This window comes from Nasonia vitripennis, chromosome 4, assembly GCF_009193385.2.
Source record: "Nasonia vitripennis strain AsymCx chromosome 4, Nvit_psr_1.1, whole genome shotgun sequence".
Lineage (NCBI taxonomy): Eukaryota > Metazoa > Arthropoda > Insecta > Hymenoptera > Pteromalidae > Nasonia > Nasonia vitripennis.
In genome coordinates, this window is record NC_045760.1 from 2,803,765 (window position 1) to 2,825,659 (window position 21,895).

Genomic DNA, 21,895 nt, shown 5'->3' on the forward strand with positions numbered 1-21,895 from the left:
CACGGCCGAGGATTGAGGATTGAGAATTGAGGTCTGGATTCGTGTTCTCTTAACGGCCTCACTGTCGTACGCTGATTGTTATCGCGCGCTTTGTGGTTTGGAGGAGTACGGGCTTCGTACGGAGCGTATAGGGTAGAGACAGGATCGTTATGGCTTTTCTTGTTTGTCTCTTTACGGTGGGCCTTTAAAGTGTATCTTTATGTCGTCTGCGTTGGTAGACACTGCGCAGGTGTAACATAGTAATAACATTTTTTTTAATTAAAAAAAAACAAGAATAAACATCACGCGAAAACCATTTTTCAAGCTCCGATAAGAATCTGAAAAATTCCAGCTCGAACGGCAACATTATAATGTATACTCTCGCTGTTCCACGCAGCATAACATTATCTAACGTCGAACTACAGTACAGATTACCTCATCAAAACCACCGATCATTACTCCTTGCGATACGCTATGTTATCGTCTTCTCAGCGACGTCGTTGCAAAATTTCGCTCCGTAAAGGCTGAAAACTATATACAGTGTCTTTGGATTATGAAAAAAAGAGGAGGAAAAAAAGACATTGTCACCGGCAGTCACCATTGCGTGAGCGCGCGCGCTAACTGCTGCCATTGTTTGAAAGTTCGGCTCGGTTTTCGATCCGACGGAGGCGGAGCGTCGCGCCCTCGGAAGGTCGTTCTCGCCGCAAATGCTACTGCTCTCTCTCTCTCTCTCTCTCTCTCTCTCTCTCTCTCTCTCTCTCTCTCTCTCTCTCTCTCTCTCGGGTCCACGGGACCGAAACACGTGTACGCGACTTATATGGCGGATGAGGCGGTCGCGAATTGGATGACTTGTTTGGCCGCCTCGTTACGCGGCTTTTTTCGTGAGAGGATCATTGCTTTAGAGGATTGAAAGCCATTTTGCATACCGATATTGTGGTTGATAGTATTTGTTGCTTAGCGCTTTGTAGGTTGTAATATTAGAAAGTAAGTATGAACCAGATAAAAATTAGAAGATCGGTATGAGCTATCGAGAGCTGTATTACTCTCTAATGTTTGCTTGCAGCATATGTTCTGCACGATTTGTGTTTATTTATGAGTTTTTTTTCGCGACTAACTAGCGCATGTGTTTTTATACTGGAAACGAGTTGATGACTGTATGTTTAGAATGCTATAAACATTTTTCAAAGTGCTGCACGGAATAAAAACAATTTTTCTCAACACACAGCTCAGCAGTATATCGCGCGCCAAAGAGAGATCGTAAAATTCTTTATGCAAAGATGATTTATTCATCTTTTCTACGTCAATCAGACTGTTTTATATTGTAGATCTTTCGAGCTCCGTTTCGCAGAAAAACCGGCACTCAAGTCTCACAATCACAGATAGCAGCACTAATTTTAATCGCGATAGAAATCTGGCCGGGACCCACTTGGAACAGGTCGCGGCTATTTTTAAAATCCCAAGTATTTTTCGCAATTTACATCTGTTACTGCCACCAAATTTCATCGTCAAGTTAGCTTCCTTCCAAGCTTATCGCGCTCGACTCTCAATCACTTCGCGCATCGCATTTGAATCGCTATTACGAGATTCTGTAATCGACAGGCTCGGCAATGCGAGAATCTGTTCAATCAGCGCTAACCCGCGATAAATTGCAATTATTTTTTCTTTATCTACACGCGATTTAACGAGATAAAGGCGATTCGACGATACATTCATTCCGCAGTGAACGAGAGCTTCTGAAGTGCACAAAATTTTCGAATATTTTTTTTTCAAATACCACGCGTGCAGCTCATTACATTTAAATGTGCCGATCGCCGTTTTTCCTTATACAGTCTGCAATTAAGTAATTCAACAAACGGGCAAAGTACACAATATGACATAAACATTCATTCGAAAAAGGCAAAGAGATAAGAAACGCTGGCGGTATATAATCGAGAGCCATCGCAAACAAACATCGTACAGCGATGAAAGTCGGTCTGAGAAAAACTGAACCGATTCCGGCATTGTATAAACACGAGCTCTGCACACTCGTACATACGTACACAAGCGAGTAAAGCTCCATCTCACGCGCGCGAGAGTTTCCCATGCCACGTCAGGCCGGCGTGCAAATCGAAATCGGGATCCGTCCATCGCTGCAGCAGCAGCTTTTGCACCTTCCACTGCTGCTGTCCGTCCGTCCGTCCGATGGCTATCGTGCGCGCGCGGCGATTCTCTCACAGGTTGCCAGAAGACTACTACTCTCTCACGTGTGAATTCCTGCTTTTTCGCGCCTCTGCCGCATCGCGGCCCGCGATCTGTACTCAAGTGCGCATGCTTTACTCGGAAGAGATGCTATACAGCACATAACGGCTCGAGAGCATTATCGAGAGCTGATTGAAGACGAGCCTTTTGGCAGTGCATTTTGAATCATTTCAGCGACGATTGGCAACATACCTTCGATATCTCAGTCTCGCGAATGCGAAAACAAAGCATCGAGTCGCCGTGTGTTGATAAAACTGCGTGAAATTAATTCAATTCTAAAAAGAACGCCGCGCAGCGCACGCATATTACAAACTGCAACTACCGTATACTCGCACACACCGGCAAATTACAAACCGTCCGCAGTCGACCTTTTCCATTCCACTTCCGCACGCATATTAAAGCGCCTAATCGCTCTCACTCGGCAACAGCATAAACTCGCCTACACGCCCTCTATATACGCTCAGTATTCCCGTAGCGTTTTACACGTTGCCGACGACGTGTACACATACACACACACGAGGTAGACTCATAAATTGCAAATTATCCAAGAGAACGAGTTGAGGGTATACCTATACGTACGGACGCGTTCGCGTGTTTTTTTCGGGGTCGGAGGTCGCCGCTCGCTCGCTCGCTCGCGGAAACGTGCGCCCGAATGCGTAATGCGCGCGAGCGCGTTTGGAATGCTTCTGAGGAGAGGTTACAAGCTCGAGCTTTGAGAAAACTCGTTTTTTTTTCTTCTTCTTTTCGACTTTGTTGTCGAGCGCACGCGCGATTCTCTGGATTTTCGAGTCGAGGTTGGCTCGCGCATGATGCAAATTTAAAGTGGAGCTCTGCTGGCGAGCGGGAAAACACTGAATTTTCGAGGACGCTCGGCTTTCTTCTCGAAATTATTCGATTTGTCATGTTTACTTGAGAATATTTCAGTTAACGTTTTTCCTATGCACACCGCGATTACTCCGTAACATAAATTATACAAAGTGTATTACTATAACGATAAAAATTGATCCAATAAAAGCACGCGTACGAGCATCGATTCCTCTCTCGGCGCCTGTATAATCGAGCCATTCCGATGCGTTTCTGACGTTACGCGCACTCAGCTACCTTGATCCGTTATAACCTCGCGCGCGGCGGCGACCGAGAGCGTCCAGTCTTGCCCCCTCGCTCGAGCGCGTAAATGCAGGTGTAGATGTGCGCATGTAATTACGGTTGACACCGCGAGCTCGCAATTAGCGGCTCTCTGAAGAAACCGTCTCTTCTCTAGGATTCCAATTCACTCCGCGTTATACCCATCTACAAGAAAAACAAAAGTGCGAGGAGGTGAAAGTATGAGATCACCTTCGCAAGGACGTTGTTATAACTTCAAACATTTTGAAGGCATTATACCACAGAGAACTTCGGGACAGCTCGAGCGAGTGTATTTTTAGATCGTTCAGATTGTTGTTGTAGGCATAGCCGTGTTGGTGAGGAAAAGACGAGCTTTTATGCGTCGGTGACGTTTCTTCGTTGATTTGCATATAGACCTTATGCGCGATCGATCAAAGTGTCAATCCGGACGCTTTTTGCGAGTATTCCCGATCATTACGGGGAGGTTTTTTTCTTCTACTGTGCTTTGCTTCGCGATAACGAACTCGTTCCTGTATGCTCTCTCGTATATTCTTGTTGCGCTCTTTTTTCGGCGCTTGTTCTCTTTCATAATAACGTTCGTCGTTTCGAAATGTCGTTAGGCGCGGTTTGATGGTTTGATGGGTTATTGCGTCTACGTTGTACTTCGTAATGAGCTTCGATATTTTTGTTTGTGCCTGATCATGACCGAGCAGCAAAAAGCTTCAGCTATTAACTTTCTGGGTCGGTTAAACAATCAATTAATAAGCATAAGCAACGACTATGATACCGGCTTTCATAACGGGCACTGCGCGAAACTTTCACGCGGCGACGTTTATTAATTGTGACCATCCATACGCAGCGTCACAATCGCAGCGAAATATGGCTTTTGCCCATCGAGTTCAGAGCCGCGCGCAATCACTCTTCATCAAATCGTCTTTACCGACAAAGAAACATCAATCCAATTGCCTTTCTCACTCTCGCGCAGTACATCTGGTTTCTGTTGTAATGTAAATATAATTAAACGCCATTCTCTCTACAATCAGCCGAGGAGAATCGTGAGAGAAACTCGCGGGAACGTCTATAATTATACCTAAATCCAGTAGTGAAATCAAGGACGCCTTCGTTAACATTTCTAAAAATTCAAGTGCCCGCACACGCAGAAAATGAAACGTTCATCATACGCCACCCAAACGTTCGAAAGAGAAGGTATATAATACCGCGAACGTAATTTCTCAATGGCTGCCACACCGAGAAAGGTGTGTATAAATTCAGTAGCTATACGGAGCAGCAGCGGCGAGACTTTGACTCGCACGCGCGATCGTTCCAGGAGTCATTGCGTTTCTCCTTCTGCAGAGAGCGGTGAAATTGCATTCGCGGAAAATGTAATCTGCCAGCTCCCGCGAGCGTGTCTTTGCCATCGCCGATGCTAATGTCCGGTTATTAGAGATTGCTCGGGAAATTGACTTTTCGCGTGTCCAGACGAACGGCTGTTTCGATCTTGCGTCATTCTTCCTTTCGGCAGGATAGATGTATTGATACGATTGGTTCTAGTATCTGGTTTATATCAGGTCATAGTCAATGAGGTCAGTGGTGACTGGCTTCGATTGTTTTTTAAGCACAGCCGTCGTGTGTGTCGAATGAGGATGTGCTCGCTTCATTTCGCAAGCTTTCGAATCGATTGTATTATTTTCCGGGTTTAAGTTCCTTTGTGACGACACGATCGGAATAATTTCATTAATCATTCTTTCCTTGTGGTCGTTCCAAAATATTGTCAAAATCTTTAAAACATTTGAACGCGCATACTTTTGCTGGAAAACGAGGTTAGATATGGAGAACGCCTCGTGTATGTCTCGTGAACTATATCGGGTGGTCTCCACGCTTTGTATACAATGTGGGGTCAATGCGGGTTCTCCTTGCTTCCGGTCGATATAAGCTAACTCGACATCGATGCAACAAAAGAGAGTGACGGGGAAAGACATGATCCTCTAGCCGCGACGAGAACACGGAGAGAAAGGCGTCCCGACGTTTTCCAACGATTGCTCGACTAGAAAAATTGCAGGTACATGTCGTGTCGCTTTCCGCTCTGAGAGTCGTGTTCCTTGATCTCGACTCAAAACATGACATGGACTTGCCGTCGTCGGGCATTGGTATACAATTGATAACTTGATAATGAATTATCGAAGCGTTTCCAAGCGAGATAAGAATTTCGGTGCCCGTGTCCCCGCTTGATGGATTTGTTTATTGGATTTCGTGGGTTTATATGTATTATGCGATAGCGTTGAATCCGGGAAGCTGTTTAGCATTGATGACAAAACTGGCTCTGCCGGATTTTGAGGCTTCAGAAAATATTCCACCAAACCGGAATCGCGTAAACGGGAGTGTGAAATCGTCGTTTTCATTTGTCACTCGCTTTTAATGCCAGCTTTCTAACTTGGAGCATGAAAGGGATAAACTTATAACGTATCGTATACATCTTCAAAACTGTTTGTGAGAAATCGTGTGCCTTTCCAATACTTTCACGAAGCAGTAACGATACTGATGCACCTATACATCATAGAAGTAAGCGTCTTATATAGAAATTCTTATCAAAATGACAATAACACACAATTTGTTTTAGAGCGTCATAAATCAGTCGCTTACGTGCAGCTTGCGCTTTTCAATGACTTGAGTTTTTGTGTTTTTAAGGTAAAAAAAAGTGTTAATCGATGCTTCTTGTGGGATCATTAAACACGAGAGATTACGAAAAAATCCCAGCTATTATTATGGCGCGTGTATTTGAAAAAAAATTCGTTGGATCTGTGATTATAGAACTAAAATTAACACATTTATCTACAAGTTGTATGGCGATAAATTTGTTTTTAATGTAGAACACATTGTCAACGACCATGGAAATAAAAATGACTATTTCAAAATCCAAACATAGTCATTCGTTGACACTTTTGTCTAACGAGTCTTTTCTCAGCCGACAAGCATGAGAATGTTTTCATATGTAAATTTCTCCCGCGCTAAGCTCATTCTCTAATTAGTCATGCACATCACGTGAATATATAATTTAACAAAATATAGTCATTACAACCTTCTTGCCAAGTTTCTATTAACTATGTGCTCGATACGGTCTATAACGTCTCATTAATTTGACGGCATCGTCAAAATCTCACTAAATATTCCTCTACTTACCATTGTATACGCGCTTTGAAAAGGACATTAATTTCAAATCGACCATGAACCGGCTTTCAGCTCTATAATTCATCGCGAAAATTTTTTTCTTCCCTGCTCGTCACGTGCGTCCTTTTTGCATCTCTGACCTCGTGGCTCGTCGCCTTTGACATGATAACCATCGAGACTCGTGCAGGATAAACGACAAACCACGTCGAGCACATTAAATTTTTGCAAAAATCCGTTCTGGCTCACGAAAGACGCTGAATCCGCGGAAGATGAGTCGAGTTTTACCCTTCGACTCGAGACTGAATCATCTCCGTCCTTGGCTTGGCGAAGAGAGAGAGAGAGAGAGAGAGAGAGAGAGAGAGAGAGAGAGAGAGAGAGAGAGACGACGTATAGCACCTCGGCTTTTTGTCTATGCCATTCACGAATTTCGACGTAGCTCGTGTGCGCGCGCGCTCGATGCGCCATTAGCATAGAAAAACGCCTTTTATGCTAAAGCTATAATCTCGAGGTGGAGAGGACTTTATAAGAAGCGCTCGCTGTTTATCTTTCTTTACGAGGCGACTCGCTATATGCTGTTGCATCTTATATAGCGTGTTATACCATACGTGTTGTTATTGGGGAGGCTTAGCGCTGTATTTCATGTCGATCCTGTCACAAACCTTTTGCTGTTTCGTAACTTACATTTTTATTACCAACTATATGCGCGAGGAATTTTGAATATGCTGTAAACAAAATTCTAAGAATTCTTTAGATAACTCCGGGTCATTTTTTCATTATTGTCACGATGCACACTTTATTCGATTTTCAAATATTTCTTTGGATTGATATACTTTATCTCTACAGTGTCAATCTTTCGTATTAAAATTGTTGCATAAAGCTCGATATGCTTGAAAATATATGAATCGCCGGTGATAAGCATACGCAATAAAAAAATTTCAAAAATAATTGTCCTTCATTACTATTGTATAATCTGCAAGATTGAGGAAAAAGCCGTATATTCTCTATTTTTGAAATGCACTCGTTCCACTTATCAGGACAAATCTCAGAGCTTCCAAGATAATGATCAGCAGAGATACCAACCGACAAACAAAGACGATCTGCAATGCCCAAAGTGCACACCTCTGCTCGCGAATAATCGAATCAAATCTCTCACTCAGCTCGCGCTCTCATCGCGCACACAATATGCATGTGAGCGACATCGCGCGCAGATTCGCATTACGCAACGACAGCCACCGGCATAATAATGTACGGCGCGCAAGTGTGTTACAGTAATGGAACTCCAGTATCAGCAAAGTTCGCCGTCTTCGTTCTCTTATAAACCGATCGTTGCGCAACGCGGATTTTCGCGTGCGACGCGTTTGCATGTGTGTCCACCGAGATAACGCATTCGCGAATCCTGAGAGGAGATTTTTATACTTTTAATTGGAAATTCCAAAGCTAATCTTCTCTGCTCTCGTCCTGTCTACCTAGTGCATTTGAGATAATGAAAAGATATCGTCAGATAGAACAAAAAACGAAAGTGCAATTGTCGATGATTATTTTCCGTACACGTATACGATAGCTAAAAAAGCAGCGGCTATCGGCCATTCGATATACATTAAGTATATCAACGATTACGCCGGCTTTGCGTTTGTTGTCTCCGATGGGCAAAAGATCGTCAACAGCCAATTCGCAGCGCGCTTCTTATCTCCTATCTGTACTCCGCTCGGCGATTATCTGTTGAAGTCTTTTTTGGGATCGACTCGCTTGCATCAGCTCGAGCTTTCTCGGACTTCAATTATTTGTCTCTATTGTCTTGCGATTATATTGTCCGTGTGCAGTTTCTTCGCATTGCATCGAATGTCTATTCTCGCTGCTCATCATGTAGAAGCGCAGATTTCGTCATTATACGAACGACAAAGCGCCCGCGACAATTAATCACTCGACGATTAACCTACATTGCTGTTTGCCCCGATGCTATAATTTATATTATTACAACTCTCCATCTTTAGATCCTAACGATGTTTATTATCCAGCTGCAAAAAGTATATACTTAATTCATCTGAAAACCCGTAAATCGAGACAGTTATCAACGCTCGAGTACTCACTGCGGAGGTCAACAGCGTAGAAAATTAGATTTTAAAAGAACGACGCTACTCCACAGACGCTCGCATTGTGCGTCGTGCGCGCGTATTACTTAAACCAATTAGCACTACCGTAAAGGCTCGCGCCGCCGCCGCCGCAGCTTCTCTATATGTATAACTTACACACAGACACGCGAAACGATGACACTTTCACGAGATACTCGACTTACGGGAGCAAAAAAGCGAATTCAATACCACTCGCTGCTGAAAGAAAGCGGCAGCAACACTGTGTGTGTGTGTGTGTGCATTACACCTGGAAATCGGAGAAGCAGCCTTTAAGGGACGAGTTAATCGATGCATCCGCGCGCGTTTTATCACTTCCTGCATGTACGCAGCCGCTGTGGTGCGATGAACAATTTCAAAGGCTCTTATGCACACGCTCGACGGAAACCATAAATTTTCACCCCTAGTAATAGACTCGCGCCGTGCACGTGCGATTGTGTATGTAAGGTACCGCAATAACGAATCGAAGCGGGCCTTGACTGAAGAGTTCGCGTATTTTTTCCTGCCGAGACGCCTATGAATATGCATCTGGCGCTGCACGACGTGACCGAGAGTTCGCTGGAAGTATAATTGCAGGGGCGGCTAGAGATCTGGAAACTTGATTGATTGTCCTAGTAGTAGAAAGTTATGCGTGCTTGGAATAGCGAACGCTTTGTTTTTTTCACTCGTTCTACATGCATCATTCCGCAAGATGCTGAAGGCATTGAAAGTATTAAAGGTATACGCTGTTACGCTAGCACAGTTTCCGAGTGACAACTATATACATTGAACTGTTGACTTAATAAATCATCGCTCCTTTGAACAGCATTAGGTATGGTAAAAGCGCAACAGAAAGTGTCATTGTACATGCGACCACTTCGTTTCTCAAGGGATACGTCATGGATCTGTGTATAGCTTGAATTTCATAAGCATCAAGCGGCTATTCAGGATCATGCGCTCACATTGAATAATGCACACGGGATGAGAACTTTTTTGTACTCTCACAGATGCTGAGAGTCTCGTAACTTTTAAAAATCCTCGACTGCAGCATCAGCGACGTCAGCTTTTTATCCGGTTGACATTGCTGTATTCTGAATTAATTCAAAACACGCTCGATGATAGTAATCAATGAAGCATTTTATGTAGTCCCGCTTTTAAAAAAGACGAACGAGTTTTCCAACTGGACGTATGTACAATTACGCACATCGACCTTCGACAGCTCTGCTAATTACCACCACTGCGCTTAAAAATGCCTCCTCAAAATAGAACGCCATGACCGGTGATTTATTTCTCGAATTTATGAAAGCTTATACATGTACACGATTTCAATAAAACATGCGTAGCTGCAAAAAAGCACAAGCAAGCGCGCGTCGCAGTCTCTAATTGCGAAGCAGGAAAAAAAAATTAATCTAATACGTATCCCTTCGTATGGGCAATTTCTTAGAACAGCGTCTTATACTATAGCCTATTATATAAATAAAAAATTCAAATAGCCATGGCTTATTAGCGCGAAGAGAGCGCGTATGGCGCTATTCTTCTCACATCCAACACGTATATACTTATCAAAATCGCGATCTTAATTGCAGGTGATGGGCAGGCAGCAGTACATAGTGAAGCCCATGGCCATGGAGGAGGCGGAGAGCAACGGTAGCACCGGAAGTGATAACCCGGCTGTTGCCGGAAGCAGCGGCGGCGTGAGCCAAGCGGCCCTCGTTCACGCCCCAACCTTGACCGAGCAGACCCTTAGAGAGCACGGAATTCCTCTCCACCAGGCCATCCAACAGGTGAGTGTCTCCTCATTTTGCAACTATATGCGGGAAGATTTACTCCGAAATAATAAGCGGCTCTTCGGAATTATACATTGTCCCAGCTGTTTGACTACTCCGCGGACAGGCTGATGAGGCGAACGTCAAACCTGTATTGAACGAACAAAAAAATTGCTACGTTGCAGTAGAGAAAAGCCCGTAAATGTAACTCGCAAAGAGCCTACTGATGACGTCTAAATTATCCGCGCCAAGACGATTTCGTCACATCTCCCCCCCCCTCCCATACAACGCGCACAATTCGTAATATCCAATGTTTATGCATGACAGTTACAAGACACGCGGTACGACGACGAAAAAAAAAAAAATTACGCGCGCGCGACGCGTATGCTAATTTCGGGGGGAAAAAGTTCACCTCGTTAGGCGCTACGCTCAAAAAATTACTTGTAAAGCGTTCGTGAAATCGTAACATAGAGGATAACGCTCAAGGGAAAAGCGGATTCGTTAAGAAAACAAAAATTGAAAACCATTACTCATATAATTACAGAGCACGAAGCTCATAAAGCCCAAATCGAATCTTACGGTACCGGCAATCAGCCCGCGCTCTTCCTTCCGATACAATCATCGAGACGAAAGTAAAAAACAAAAGAATCTCTCGCAACCGTCGCAACTCTCTCGTGTACATCGCAGGAGGGGGTCATCGTCCACAAGGCGAGAGCTCCACTTTCGCGAAAACTCGCGCTACTCTCACTGGGAAAGCTCCGTCGGTGTTCCCGTTATTCCGCACTTATCTCTGGCGAATCGCGACTTCTCTCTCCTCATCGAACGAACTTCTCTCCTGTGTGCGCCTTCGTATAACGTATAGCGGCTGGTAATTTCCCAGGCACACAGCGCGTGTATAATGATCCGTTGGCGCGAACGCCGCCTCCTTGGGAAATCTAATCGCGCGTGCGTGTCGCGACTATTCCTCGTTTCTTGTTATTATTACTCGTTCTTTTTTTTTTTTTTTTTGTCGGACTCGCTCGCTCCCTGCGGAATTATAATATTCGATTCTGGCGCAATTAAAGTGGAACGGCTCTGGGGAAAAAGTCGAAGGAAAAACGTTAATATAATGTCTCGCTTTTTGTGCGGGCTTTAATGGTGTTGATTTATACTACACGAGGCGTGTCTCTCGGTCGTCGGAAGTGTTTTGCAAGGAGGCGCATGTGCTGTGTGTTTATTTTTCAAAAAGTTGGGAAAGTATAATTCTGATTAGACAATAATCCTGTGTATGGGTTCCGTTAGTGTTCGTGTATTATAATCCATCAAACGGAATGACGTTTACAGGTATAATTTCGTACTTTCACCCACGATAATTATTTCTCCGATTGCACTGCACTTTCGAGCGTTTTCTAACGGAGCTATCAAGCCGCGCGTCAAAATCTCAGCTTCGGGAACGCCAACCCTTCCGCTGTGACGATATCCGTCCTAACAAGCGACATCCCGCTGTACACGCGAAGAAGAAAATAGCGGCGAAAAAAAAGTAAAAAGACGAGCAAACCTCACCGACCAGTTGCGCAAGGAATCACAGCAGAACAGCAGCTCCTGCCTGACAAAAAAAAAAGTCCGCGAGCGCGATAAGCGCAGGTTTCTCGGCGCTAATGTCATAGGGAGGGTTTGCTCGCTCGTTACATTACATGTGAGCTGCTTCGCCGTGACTCGCGAGGAGTTACGCAAGTCGTCGCACGAGTCTAGACGATCGAGTCGTGACTCTCGTCCAAGAGCCCATGTGTGTGTGTGTGTGTGTGTGTATAATGTCTCGACGGATGCTACTCGGAGAATTTTGCAGAAAGTCCCTGGACGCGTTATGTGGCTTGATTCGAACGGGCGTGTTTTTTTCTTCCGATAATCTGTAGATCATAGTCTTAATTGGTGCGCGCATGTACGCGAAAATAGATAATCGTTGTTGTATACGCGTTCGACCAGCCAGATCTAGCCTACTTCAAACCTACGTTCGCATCCATTGTGATAAAGCTCTGCGATAAATACTACGGCGTCCACATTGCGCGTTGCACAAATAAACCCCGAGAATTCGATAAACGCCGCGTTGATCGGGAGGGAAAATGAATCGATGTGGACGATTAAAATTGATTGTTTTCGATTTTTTCCCGCAAATAAATAATACCTTACGCAACCGGCGGCAGCGTTATAGAAAGTTGCGAAAGTGACGATGAACAGGATTAAAAGATAAAGACGCACACACCGCGTGTGATAAATTACTATAATTAGCTCTGATGTGAAATTCGTGTTTTAATCTCTAAACGTTCGCGTCGTTGATTAAGGTTGATTAAGAAAATATTGTTCGCAATCTCGCATTTTCATTTTTTCGGCAAAGCCGAAGCTTCTCGACAGTAACCTCACGCGTGGAATTAGATCCCAATCGGTCGAAAGCTTCGCGCCAGCATTTTTAACTTCTAAGTGTATAATAACCGCACGACAATGCGGGCGACAAGGTGCATCGACTCTCGCTCGGCAGATCCGCGATGGGGGCGTTATGCTTACCGTATACACGTGCAGGTATACACTCGGAGAACAGCGAGTAGTCGAGTTTTCTAACATTGACGGACTCGGCGCTCGTTTCTGACTCACACGCTCGCGCGCACATGTACACGGTTACGAGTGCTCGCGCTCGCGCTCGCGTTCCGTTATCGGCTATCTACAAACTCGATGAAATTCAACTTGGCTTCGCGGTCGATAACATTGTTTCAAGTTCGCTGCACTTGCCTGCACGCTCGCTCGGCTGCGCCTGGGCTTTTCGTTTATTATCGATGGAGCTTATACGTGCTCGCTTTTTTTTTTTTTTCGTCTATGAAGGATTTTCTCCGTTACAATAGAGAGTTTTTTGGGGGGCTACTGGGTGCGCTATCGTATGTGGGCGCTGATGAGAGTGACGAAGCTTGTTTAACGAAATGAATTTTTCCTTTCCAGTTCGAGACATGGTGGTCGTCGCTGACGTGCGTGGCGGCGGGCAGCACACCGCGCTTCGTCGTCGACGGACAGGCGCCGCTGAGGCAGTGCCTCCACCCGCAGGCCTGCAACAAGAACATCGACCTGCCCAGCCACTACAGCGTCTTCCACGACCTCAGGAAGGAGTTCTCCGCGTGCTACTCTACCAACGACGAGCTGTCCTTACTCAGCATCCAGGACATGATGCAATGTATCCTTTCGCACTTTCGTGATGGATGAGCGATCGTCCTGGAACCTTATTTTATGTTATTGCGGATAGATCTAGAAGCGATGATGAACGATAGGACGTGGGAAGTAAATTTTTCGATGCTAAATCTGCAGCTGCTCTGGCTTTGGGTAGTCAACGATTCAGCGATGGAATTTCGTTTTCTCCTGTATAACGTAATGACACACAATCAACGAAAAGCATCCTCGGGACTGCTCATTACCCGCTAACCCTCATCGCGCACAGAGTATCGATATCTCTTATACAAGCGCCTCGGTAATTTCCGTATTATCATTTTCGCGCACGCATCGCATCACGATGATTGCTCGGCAATTGCGCCCGAGGACAATCAAACAACTCATTAGCATAGGAGCAGCAGCTACTCGTGAGGTAGCTTTGCGCGCGATGCTTTTTGCCTGTATGCCTCTTCTGCTGCGATCGTCGTGTGGGTTTGAACGAGTCGAGATAGAGTGTGTGTGTGCGTGTGTGTGTGTATAGGCCGGGTCAGCGATGTCAGAGTTTCTCAAGGCAATTACCAATGCAAAACTGGGGTCCGGCGTTGTTGTCGCGCGATGTCTGTGTACATATCGCTGCGGGATACCTATACCACCGTAGACCCTCGAAGTTTTGAGAGTTTCGTCGTTAAGTAGTGCGTATCGATGTTTGCTTGTGCTACTGGTGGCCCACACAGCTTGTTCTTTTTTTTGTCATTGAAATCTCGCGCTCAAAGTGCCGATTGTTCGAGCGTGAATGCTACGGATTTCGAGCTGAGAATCATTGAGGGGACGAGTCTTGGATTACAGCTGCTCTAAAAAAATCATTCGAAGAATTGGCGCGATCCTTCTGATTAAAGTGACACGTATCTCATTGTTGAAGATTTAATTTTTTGCCGACACGTGCAATCGAGATCGTCGCATAAAATTAAGGAGAAAAAAAATATAACAGTAGCTACGTCGATGAAAGTTCAACACTCCGCTCCAAAAGTAAACTCGCAGTTCTTATCTTCGCACCGAGAGACCGATCATTAAAAAGTATAATCACGAAAATCCTTGAAAGCCACCGTAATAAACGTCTTTTTCTATAAGCCAATTCTCCGATAAGATCGTAAAAAAGCTCGCCTGCGCGTATACATTCCCCATGCACACACGCAGGAATCACTTTCCTGCGTAATATAAAAGAACCTCTCGCCTTTGGGCCCCCGAAAAAAAGAACTCTCCACGTCCGAGAGCTTCGCTCGGAGAAGAATAAGGGAAATGCAAATGCACGCGCCTATTTACGTACAAAGTGTTTGAAAAGAAAAGGTAGAAGAGTCTACACGCGGAAATTCCTGGCGCCGCTCATGCATTATTACACTTTCGCCGGGAGGAACACCGGCGGATTTGAATTTCTTAGATTCGGCTTAGATAGCCACGAGCTGCTGCCCATCGCGCTCTGCTGCCGAGTCGTGGAAGATGTGGATTTTATTGTGAACACGATTTTCTAACGCTTCTCTTCGTTTTCGATCTTATCCTTGCATGTATTTCGAACAGCGCGAGAGGGTCGTCATAGCGAAAAATTTGTAGAAAGAGAATTCTCGAATACATGTGAAGAGAGCGATAAAAAAAATTATTTAGCTGGCGCGCGATAATACGAGTTTTGAAACGTAGCTTCCACACGACACTTTTGTAACGCACATCCACACAATTGCATAATTTATGCTGTTTTTAGAGCGCGATAACCGTCGAAGAAACTATACACATCAATCTCCGCTCCGAGCATCGTAGCACCTTCTGTACAAACATCTCGGCGCAGCCTGTCCTCGACTGCCCTCAAAATTCAAGTTCAACTAGAAGCGTCGTTCCTCGCTCGGCAACTGTATTTTTTCAGTGGTGGCGTAGTAGCGACTCGTCGTCTGCTCGCTTCGAAACTGCCGATTCCTGCTTCTCTCTCTCTCTCTCTCTCTCTCTCTCTCTCCTCCTCGTCGTCCACTACAGCACACTGGTATACGTATATATATCGCACACGTGTGTATACGCGAGGCAAATCCAAAGAACGACATCAGCGGCGGCAGCAACTTGACTCCTCACGCACACACACACATATGCTCGCCGGCGCGCTACTTGGTTTTCTTGCCGACCGAAAAGCGGAGAGGCTACACCAGCGCCTTGAGTCTCCCTCGTTATACAGTGCGCCGGCATTCGCCTGAGACGTGGTGACACACGCACACCGAACGCCTGTGCCGACGTGATTTATCCGAGCGATCGGCGGCTCTGCTTTCTGTTGTTGCTCTCGGCTGACTCGTTCTTTTTCTTCCTCCGTAGTAACAATAATCTAGTGCTGTTGTTCCCGATTTTCCGGGGCCCGCGAGCACTTCTGCTTGTAGTGCGACGCGATCGCGTGTGGCCTTATTGAAAAGTGTGTTGTTTGTTGTCGCTGGGTAAGCGTCGCCAGCTGCATTCCTCTGTGATATAGTCCCCTTCGAGGTAAGAGCATTCACGAAACTCTCCTGTATTTTGCTATTCTCGTGCAGCTATACGAGAGGCTCAGAATCGTGCCGACGCCGCACCACGTTTATAGTATATCGAAAAGCTTGTTTTACTACCAGATTTCCTTCGTGCGCTCGTGTTTCCGAGCGGAAGACTCGTCGCGTGTGTAGGTGCATCGCGCGATGTTATAGCTCGAAGCGTAATATACACAGTCTCTTTTGATTTTTATACTCGCTCGATTTCAATCTCGCAGCTAGCACGCGATACACCTATACATCAGGCAGAACAGTCGATTCGCGAAAATCGCGCCGCCTTCATCGCGCGCGGATTCGCCGAGGAATTAATATTTATGAAATCGAAGCAGAGAAACTGCGGCGATTGAAGCCCGGCCGGCCGTAAAGATCTCTCTCGGGGAGAATAATAACTTCACTTTTCGTTGTTTACATAATACACTGGCAGCGCGCGGGAAATTGCGACTTTCTATCCACGGCCCAACGGCCCGACTGCATGATATAATAATTTTTGGTGCCGAAAAGCAGAAACTCCGACAAAAGAGAAGATGTGTGTACGCGACGTCTAGTTAGGGACTCCGAACACGTGTCGCCGGCCAAACTCGTCGTCGGCATTGTGTCGCGCGACTCACTCACACGGCCGATATGTATACTGTCTGCCATACGGGCTATAATATACGAAACCGAGGAACGCGTGAGAGTATAGAGCGCATACCTGCGCGCGCGCGCGGCTCGATTAATAAAACAAAAGCACCTGTTGCTGCAGCGCTGGTATTACCAGTCGAGGTGTAAGGGACCTTTCTTTTTTTCCACTCGTTGGAAGATTTTGCATTTCCATATTTATTAATTTTCGCTTTACGAGCCTGCGCGCTTCTCGTAAAAATACGAGTAATTACGTAGAATGAAAACAGAGTCGATGTTTACGCGCGAGTGCGGTGTACACGAGTTTTCTTCTCGTGGGATCCACTTTCTAACGACTTGGGATGTTCCCGGCAAGGCGGTTTACACGCGCGCTTATAGTGGAAATTGCTAATGAGCCAGCCTTTCATAAATCATCCGATCCTTTTTGCTGATACTTTTAGGCCGACAGTTATATCGAAAATTGAGTTAAGTTTATGCTGGTGTTTTGGTTTCACTCGAGCGCAACGCGATCGTTTCGATAAATCCGATGGAGGCAAAGTGCATCGATTACATAAAGCGAGTCTTCTTATCATCGCTCAATTACAAAACATCTCGCGGACAAAGGACTGCTCTGTCCTCGAAACGAGTCGAAACCCAGCTCATCCCCTCGTAAAATAAACGCCGATCACCTCTCGCGTCAATAATATTCATCGCAAGCTCTCTTCGGACCCGAGCTTTCCGTCGTCGGCGTCGTCGCGCGATTATTGGCCAACATCGAGCGGCCTTATCAGCGTTATGGGTGCAGTTTAAAGGTCAGGCCTCGAGCGCGCGCGATTAAGCCGCCGAGCTGTGCCAGTCTCTCTATGTGCTTTGCTCCCAAAGCTTAGTGTGTTCTCCTCTCCCTCTTGTGTGTCTCGTGAGATTTCATTTTCACTTCTCTCGCATAGCCGACTTCTTTTGGAGTAGCTCGAGCTCGGGTAAGCATCTGGTCTCTCTGAGGAATAATTTTGATAAGCCGCGACGTGTGTAGATAAGCAAGGCACAGTATGCGCTACTGCTGATGCTCAAAATTTTGTAAGTGCTTCGGCTGGAAATTTGGCGCTTTTTCAATCGGTTCTCGTATGCGCGCCTGGATTCAGCGCCTGTTTGCCAACGCACACAGAGAGTGAGTGCCTTTGTTGTCTTTGTTTTAAACTTGTTAATGCGGCGCGATAAGAGCGTTCGAGCTTTCCTAAATCTTTCTTTTCTGACGGCGAATCGACGTCGGTGTATCTGTCGTGAAAAATACGTCGCAGCTGTTTGACACCGCGAATTAAGTGAGGTTCGAGGAATTTCCATGTACGTCCGAGGGGTTTGTAACGTAAAAGAAGCTTTTTTATAGATTTAATGTAAAATTCGGTATTTTCCAAAGCTACCATTCGCTCTCGAGCTTATGTAACACGAGCGTATGTATGTAACTCACGGGAATAGCGCGTACCCACGAAGCCCGAAGCCAGTAGTATATGTGCCGAAATTTAAAAGTGAAATTCGCTCTGTTCAGCTGTTCACGACGCGAGCTTCTTCTGGCTCGAGATATACACTTTGAATAAGTTTAGAATAGGAGTTTCCATGCCTTTCGGAGTGTACGTAGTTTGTGTATGTATAAAAAGTGCGATTAGATAGCGCGAGAGAAAGAGAATGATGTATATTGACTCTTAGGCTTTTCTGTGTTGACGAGCTTGCAGCTTAGCATACAGACGAACGAACGAGTAACGTTATGAGATTATCTCAGGAGGAAGATTGGCGTTTTGCTTTGATGGAATTCAGAATATCGCGAGCGCATTGTTGTTTTCGATAGAAACCACTGCTGAGTATTTCTGAAACGATTCAATAATTATCTGCCACAGCCATCAATATGTAACGAGAGATAAAACGCCTGCATAAATGTCTTTGAGAAAGTTCAGATATTCAAGCGTGTTACGTAACACACGCGCGCGCACAAGCGCAAAAAACGCCCTTCCGCCATAATTTTTCAGCGCCGGGGGGAAGTCCGTCATTAGAGGCGGATTTTTCTTCGCGCAGATTCGCTTTGATAAACCGGCGAGCGAAAAGCGGCTTCTTTCACTCTGAAAATGCAGCGTCATCAAATGCGTATTAACTTCCATGTAAATTAATCAAGCGCGGAGAGCCTCGCTGCTGTCCTCGTATATGTGTCGGCGACGACGACGCATCGAGAAGCTCCTATGCGTCTGCTGCGGGGAAAATAAGGGTCGAATCGATTCATCATCACTTCTAGATCTTAAAGTATACGTTTATGTGTACGAATATATGTATGCGCGTGTAGCCATAAGTTTGAGCCATAGAAAGTCCTTGACTGTAAGTACGATCAGACTTTAACCTGCCGACCGACGAGGAGAACGATTACCACGTGAAGGAGATCCAGGACATGATCGCCGTCATTCAGAGGATGATAAAGGACGGTAAGACGCGTGTAGGAAAAGCCATTTGTTACGAAGCTCATTCAGACTTGGAAAATAAGAGCCGAGTAGATAAAAAGAGAAGAGCTGAATTTAAAGTTAGATCGAGATTACTTAATCGATCGGTCGATCGATAAAAATCTTCCACTATGAGTAATGTAGTCTCTCGATGGTCACTTGAACGTAGACTAGGCGAGAGAGAATCTAGGAGGAACAACTTTTTTTTTTGCCAGAAGACTCATTAGTTTATGCTGAGAGCAGCGTGTTTTTGTTTGTTTGTACTAAAAATTTTTTTGCCAATGAATCTTGAAACGATGAAAAACATAGAGGAGCCATTATCGAGTGGACATTAGTATTTGACTTTTATTATCGAGCCAAGATTTCCTCATAAGTTTTGTCAACCTATTCATACAGCTCTTATACACGCGTGGAGTTCTTCGGATCATTGCAATTCTTCAGTAGCATAATTACAATGGAGCTCGTCTAATCAAACAAGTATTGAAATAAGGCTTGGCATAATAATCGTTATATGATAATATTGTAAGCGAAGGTCACGAGACGCTATTATCAGCCGCGCGGCACATTTTGAGAATGAAAAAATACGCTCGAAGACCGTGACTGCAGAAAGAGAGAAAAATCAATCGGCAAAAAGATCGATTCGATCTCTCTCACACGATTCCGACACACTTGTAAACGTCTTCTTAAAGACACGTTCGAAAATTCGTCGATAAATCTCACTCTCGTTAAGTCTGAATGTTTCCTCGAATCGAAACTTTCGATCGACGGATATTCAAATTTATGTATCGGGACCGCCTTCCCTTATTACAGTGCGTACACTTCGAGCTTTGTGCAGTTGGGGTCAGTCGAGGAGTACGTCGGTGTAGAAGAAACGTATACACATTGCAATTCTTATCAAAGCAGCGGTTCTCAACTCGGCCGGTTGATTAGTCACGCGAAAGCATAGCAAGCCTTGTTTTTGCCAGGTGGGCACAGAGCGCGCGCTGCTGGACTATAATCGTCTTTGTTACATCGCGGTAGTGCTTTCCTCGTATGCGCATGTAAACAGTAGTGTCTTCTAGCGCCAATTTTTCTCTAAATTTTAATCGATCGGACGGCTGAATTGTTAAAATTCTTAAAATTAACCCTCTCCGAATGACCTGCATAAATTCACGTCCACTTGAAAAATTTCAATTTCTGCACATCATCCATCCACCGAGCAAAGCAGCTGAAAAAGCTCGCGCCGCATAATGAAAAAGAACCCAGCTGGCAAAAAAAGTCAGCCTGAAATTTCCGGCACGCGAAACCGTCGTTGCGCAAAAATAACTGCCGCTGCGTCGGCGAATAATTCGACGCCTCGATCGAATCGCGGACCAGAAAGAAAAGCGCATTATACACACGTATGCAGGTATATACGTGCTAGAAACGAGACACAGGATGAGGGTGTAAGGTTACCGGGGAAACGCTCGCGAGTCGCCGCTGCTGCTGCTGTGTGCTTTCTTTCTCTCTGCGCGACTACTGCGCACGGCTGCATTCCGCTGCGCGACGCTCGACGCTGAAGGTTCGGCTGCTTTAATGCAGCGAGCTGCGATTTTTGTGATTATCGAGTGTGCGAATGGTAGTTTTGTGTAGACTGTGTAGAGGATGAAAAAAATCGCCGTGCTCAAGTTTCTCAGAGACCTGTTCGTTAAATTCGTTTGCAATATCTGTATCAAGCTTCTTATTAAGATCTTCGCTGGCCTGTGAATTATTGAACGTTGTCAAAATAAAATTTCTTTGGATTACTCCTCGGTACTGATAAAAGCAATATCGTTATCCGAAATCGCAAGATTATGGCAGAAGATAAAAGTACGAATCTTTTGTACCTTCGAATCGAATTAACTCGTGCAATGAACTTGGAAAAATAAAAAAACAATTAGTTTCGTAGAAAATTTTCAAAAGGTTTCACATGGTGCTTAAGAAGAACTCTGTTTGTTGTTGCAGGACACGTTTTCGAGAATCCGGAAGTAGTGAACCTCGTACTGGAACCTGGTATATGGTAAGTTTACAACGCGTTCACCTGTGCTCGCAGTATTTTAAATGAGCTTTACGTAATTGCACGGCTCGCCATTGTAACGCACATTTTTACCTATTGCCGTCAAACCCGTCAAAATGAGGCCGGGGCGTAATTCGCGTAAACTCATTCGAAAGGATTACTCAACGGAACGAGTAGAAAGTGTTCGACGAAACTAATAAATTGAGCTTGACTGTGAAATATTCGAATAATTTTGTTTATCGCCCAACGATGCGCGCACGCAGATTAATTAAGATTTCAATTAAAATTTTTCAGCTCGAAAGATGAGAAAGTAGACAGCAACTGCGTAGTCAGAGCTCGAGGACTTCCCTGGCAATCGTCTGACCAGGACGTCGCGAAATTCTTCCGAGGACTGAATGTGGCAAAGTGAGTATACTTACGCTTGTTTTAATTGGATCTGGAATATGGGGGGATATCATCGAGTTTGCAAAAATCTTGCGCAATTCCTTCATTAAATATAGTCCATAATGTACGTAATTTTCTGATATACATATCTAACACCATGACGTATTTATGTGCAAGCATTTGGATGGGGTTTGGTTCAGTACCAGGTAAAGGATAATTATTTCAAGTGTTATTCAATGTGCTTGGAGCGGCTAGAAAGTTTTCACGTGTATTTCATGCATTTAATTGTTTCAGTACACTTTCCGCCATTAATTTTCGTAAACGTAGTGCACGTTAACGTCTATAGCTGTATCGTGTATTG

At 45.0% G+C, this 21,895-nt stretch overlaps 1 protein-coding gene across 2 annotated transcripts in view; it reads left to right on the forward strand.

The window, feature by feature from the left end:
* Nucleotides 1-21,895, forward strand: part of LOC100120385 (RNA-binding protein fusilli) — a 39,651-nt gene that overhangs the window by 3,583 nt on the left and 14,173 nt on the right. For both annotated transcript variants that reach the window (XM_032599507.1, XM_001603981.6), the window contains exons 2-6: nucleotides 10,178-10,375; nucleotides 13,322-13,550; nucleotides 19,032-19,121; nucleotides 21,099-21,153; nucleotides 21,445-21,555. In XM_032599507.1, the coding sequence (XP_032455398.1) occupies nucleotides 10,178-10,375; nucleotides 13,322-13,550; nucleotides 19,032-19,121; nucleotides 21,099-21,153; nucleotides 21,445-21,555 (683 nt within the window). The remainder of the gene's footprint in view (nucleotides 1-10,177; nucleotides 10,376-13,321; nucleotides 13,551-19,031; nucleotides 19,122-21,098; nucleotides 21,154-21,444; nucleotides 21,556-21,895) is intronic.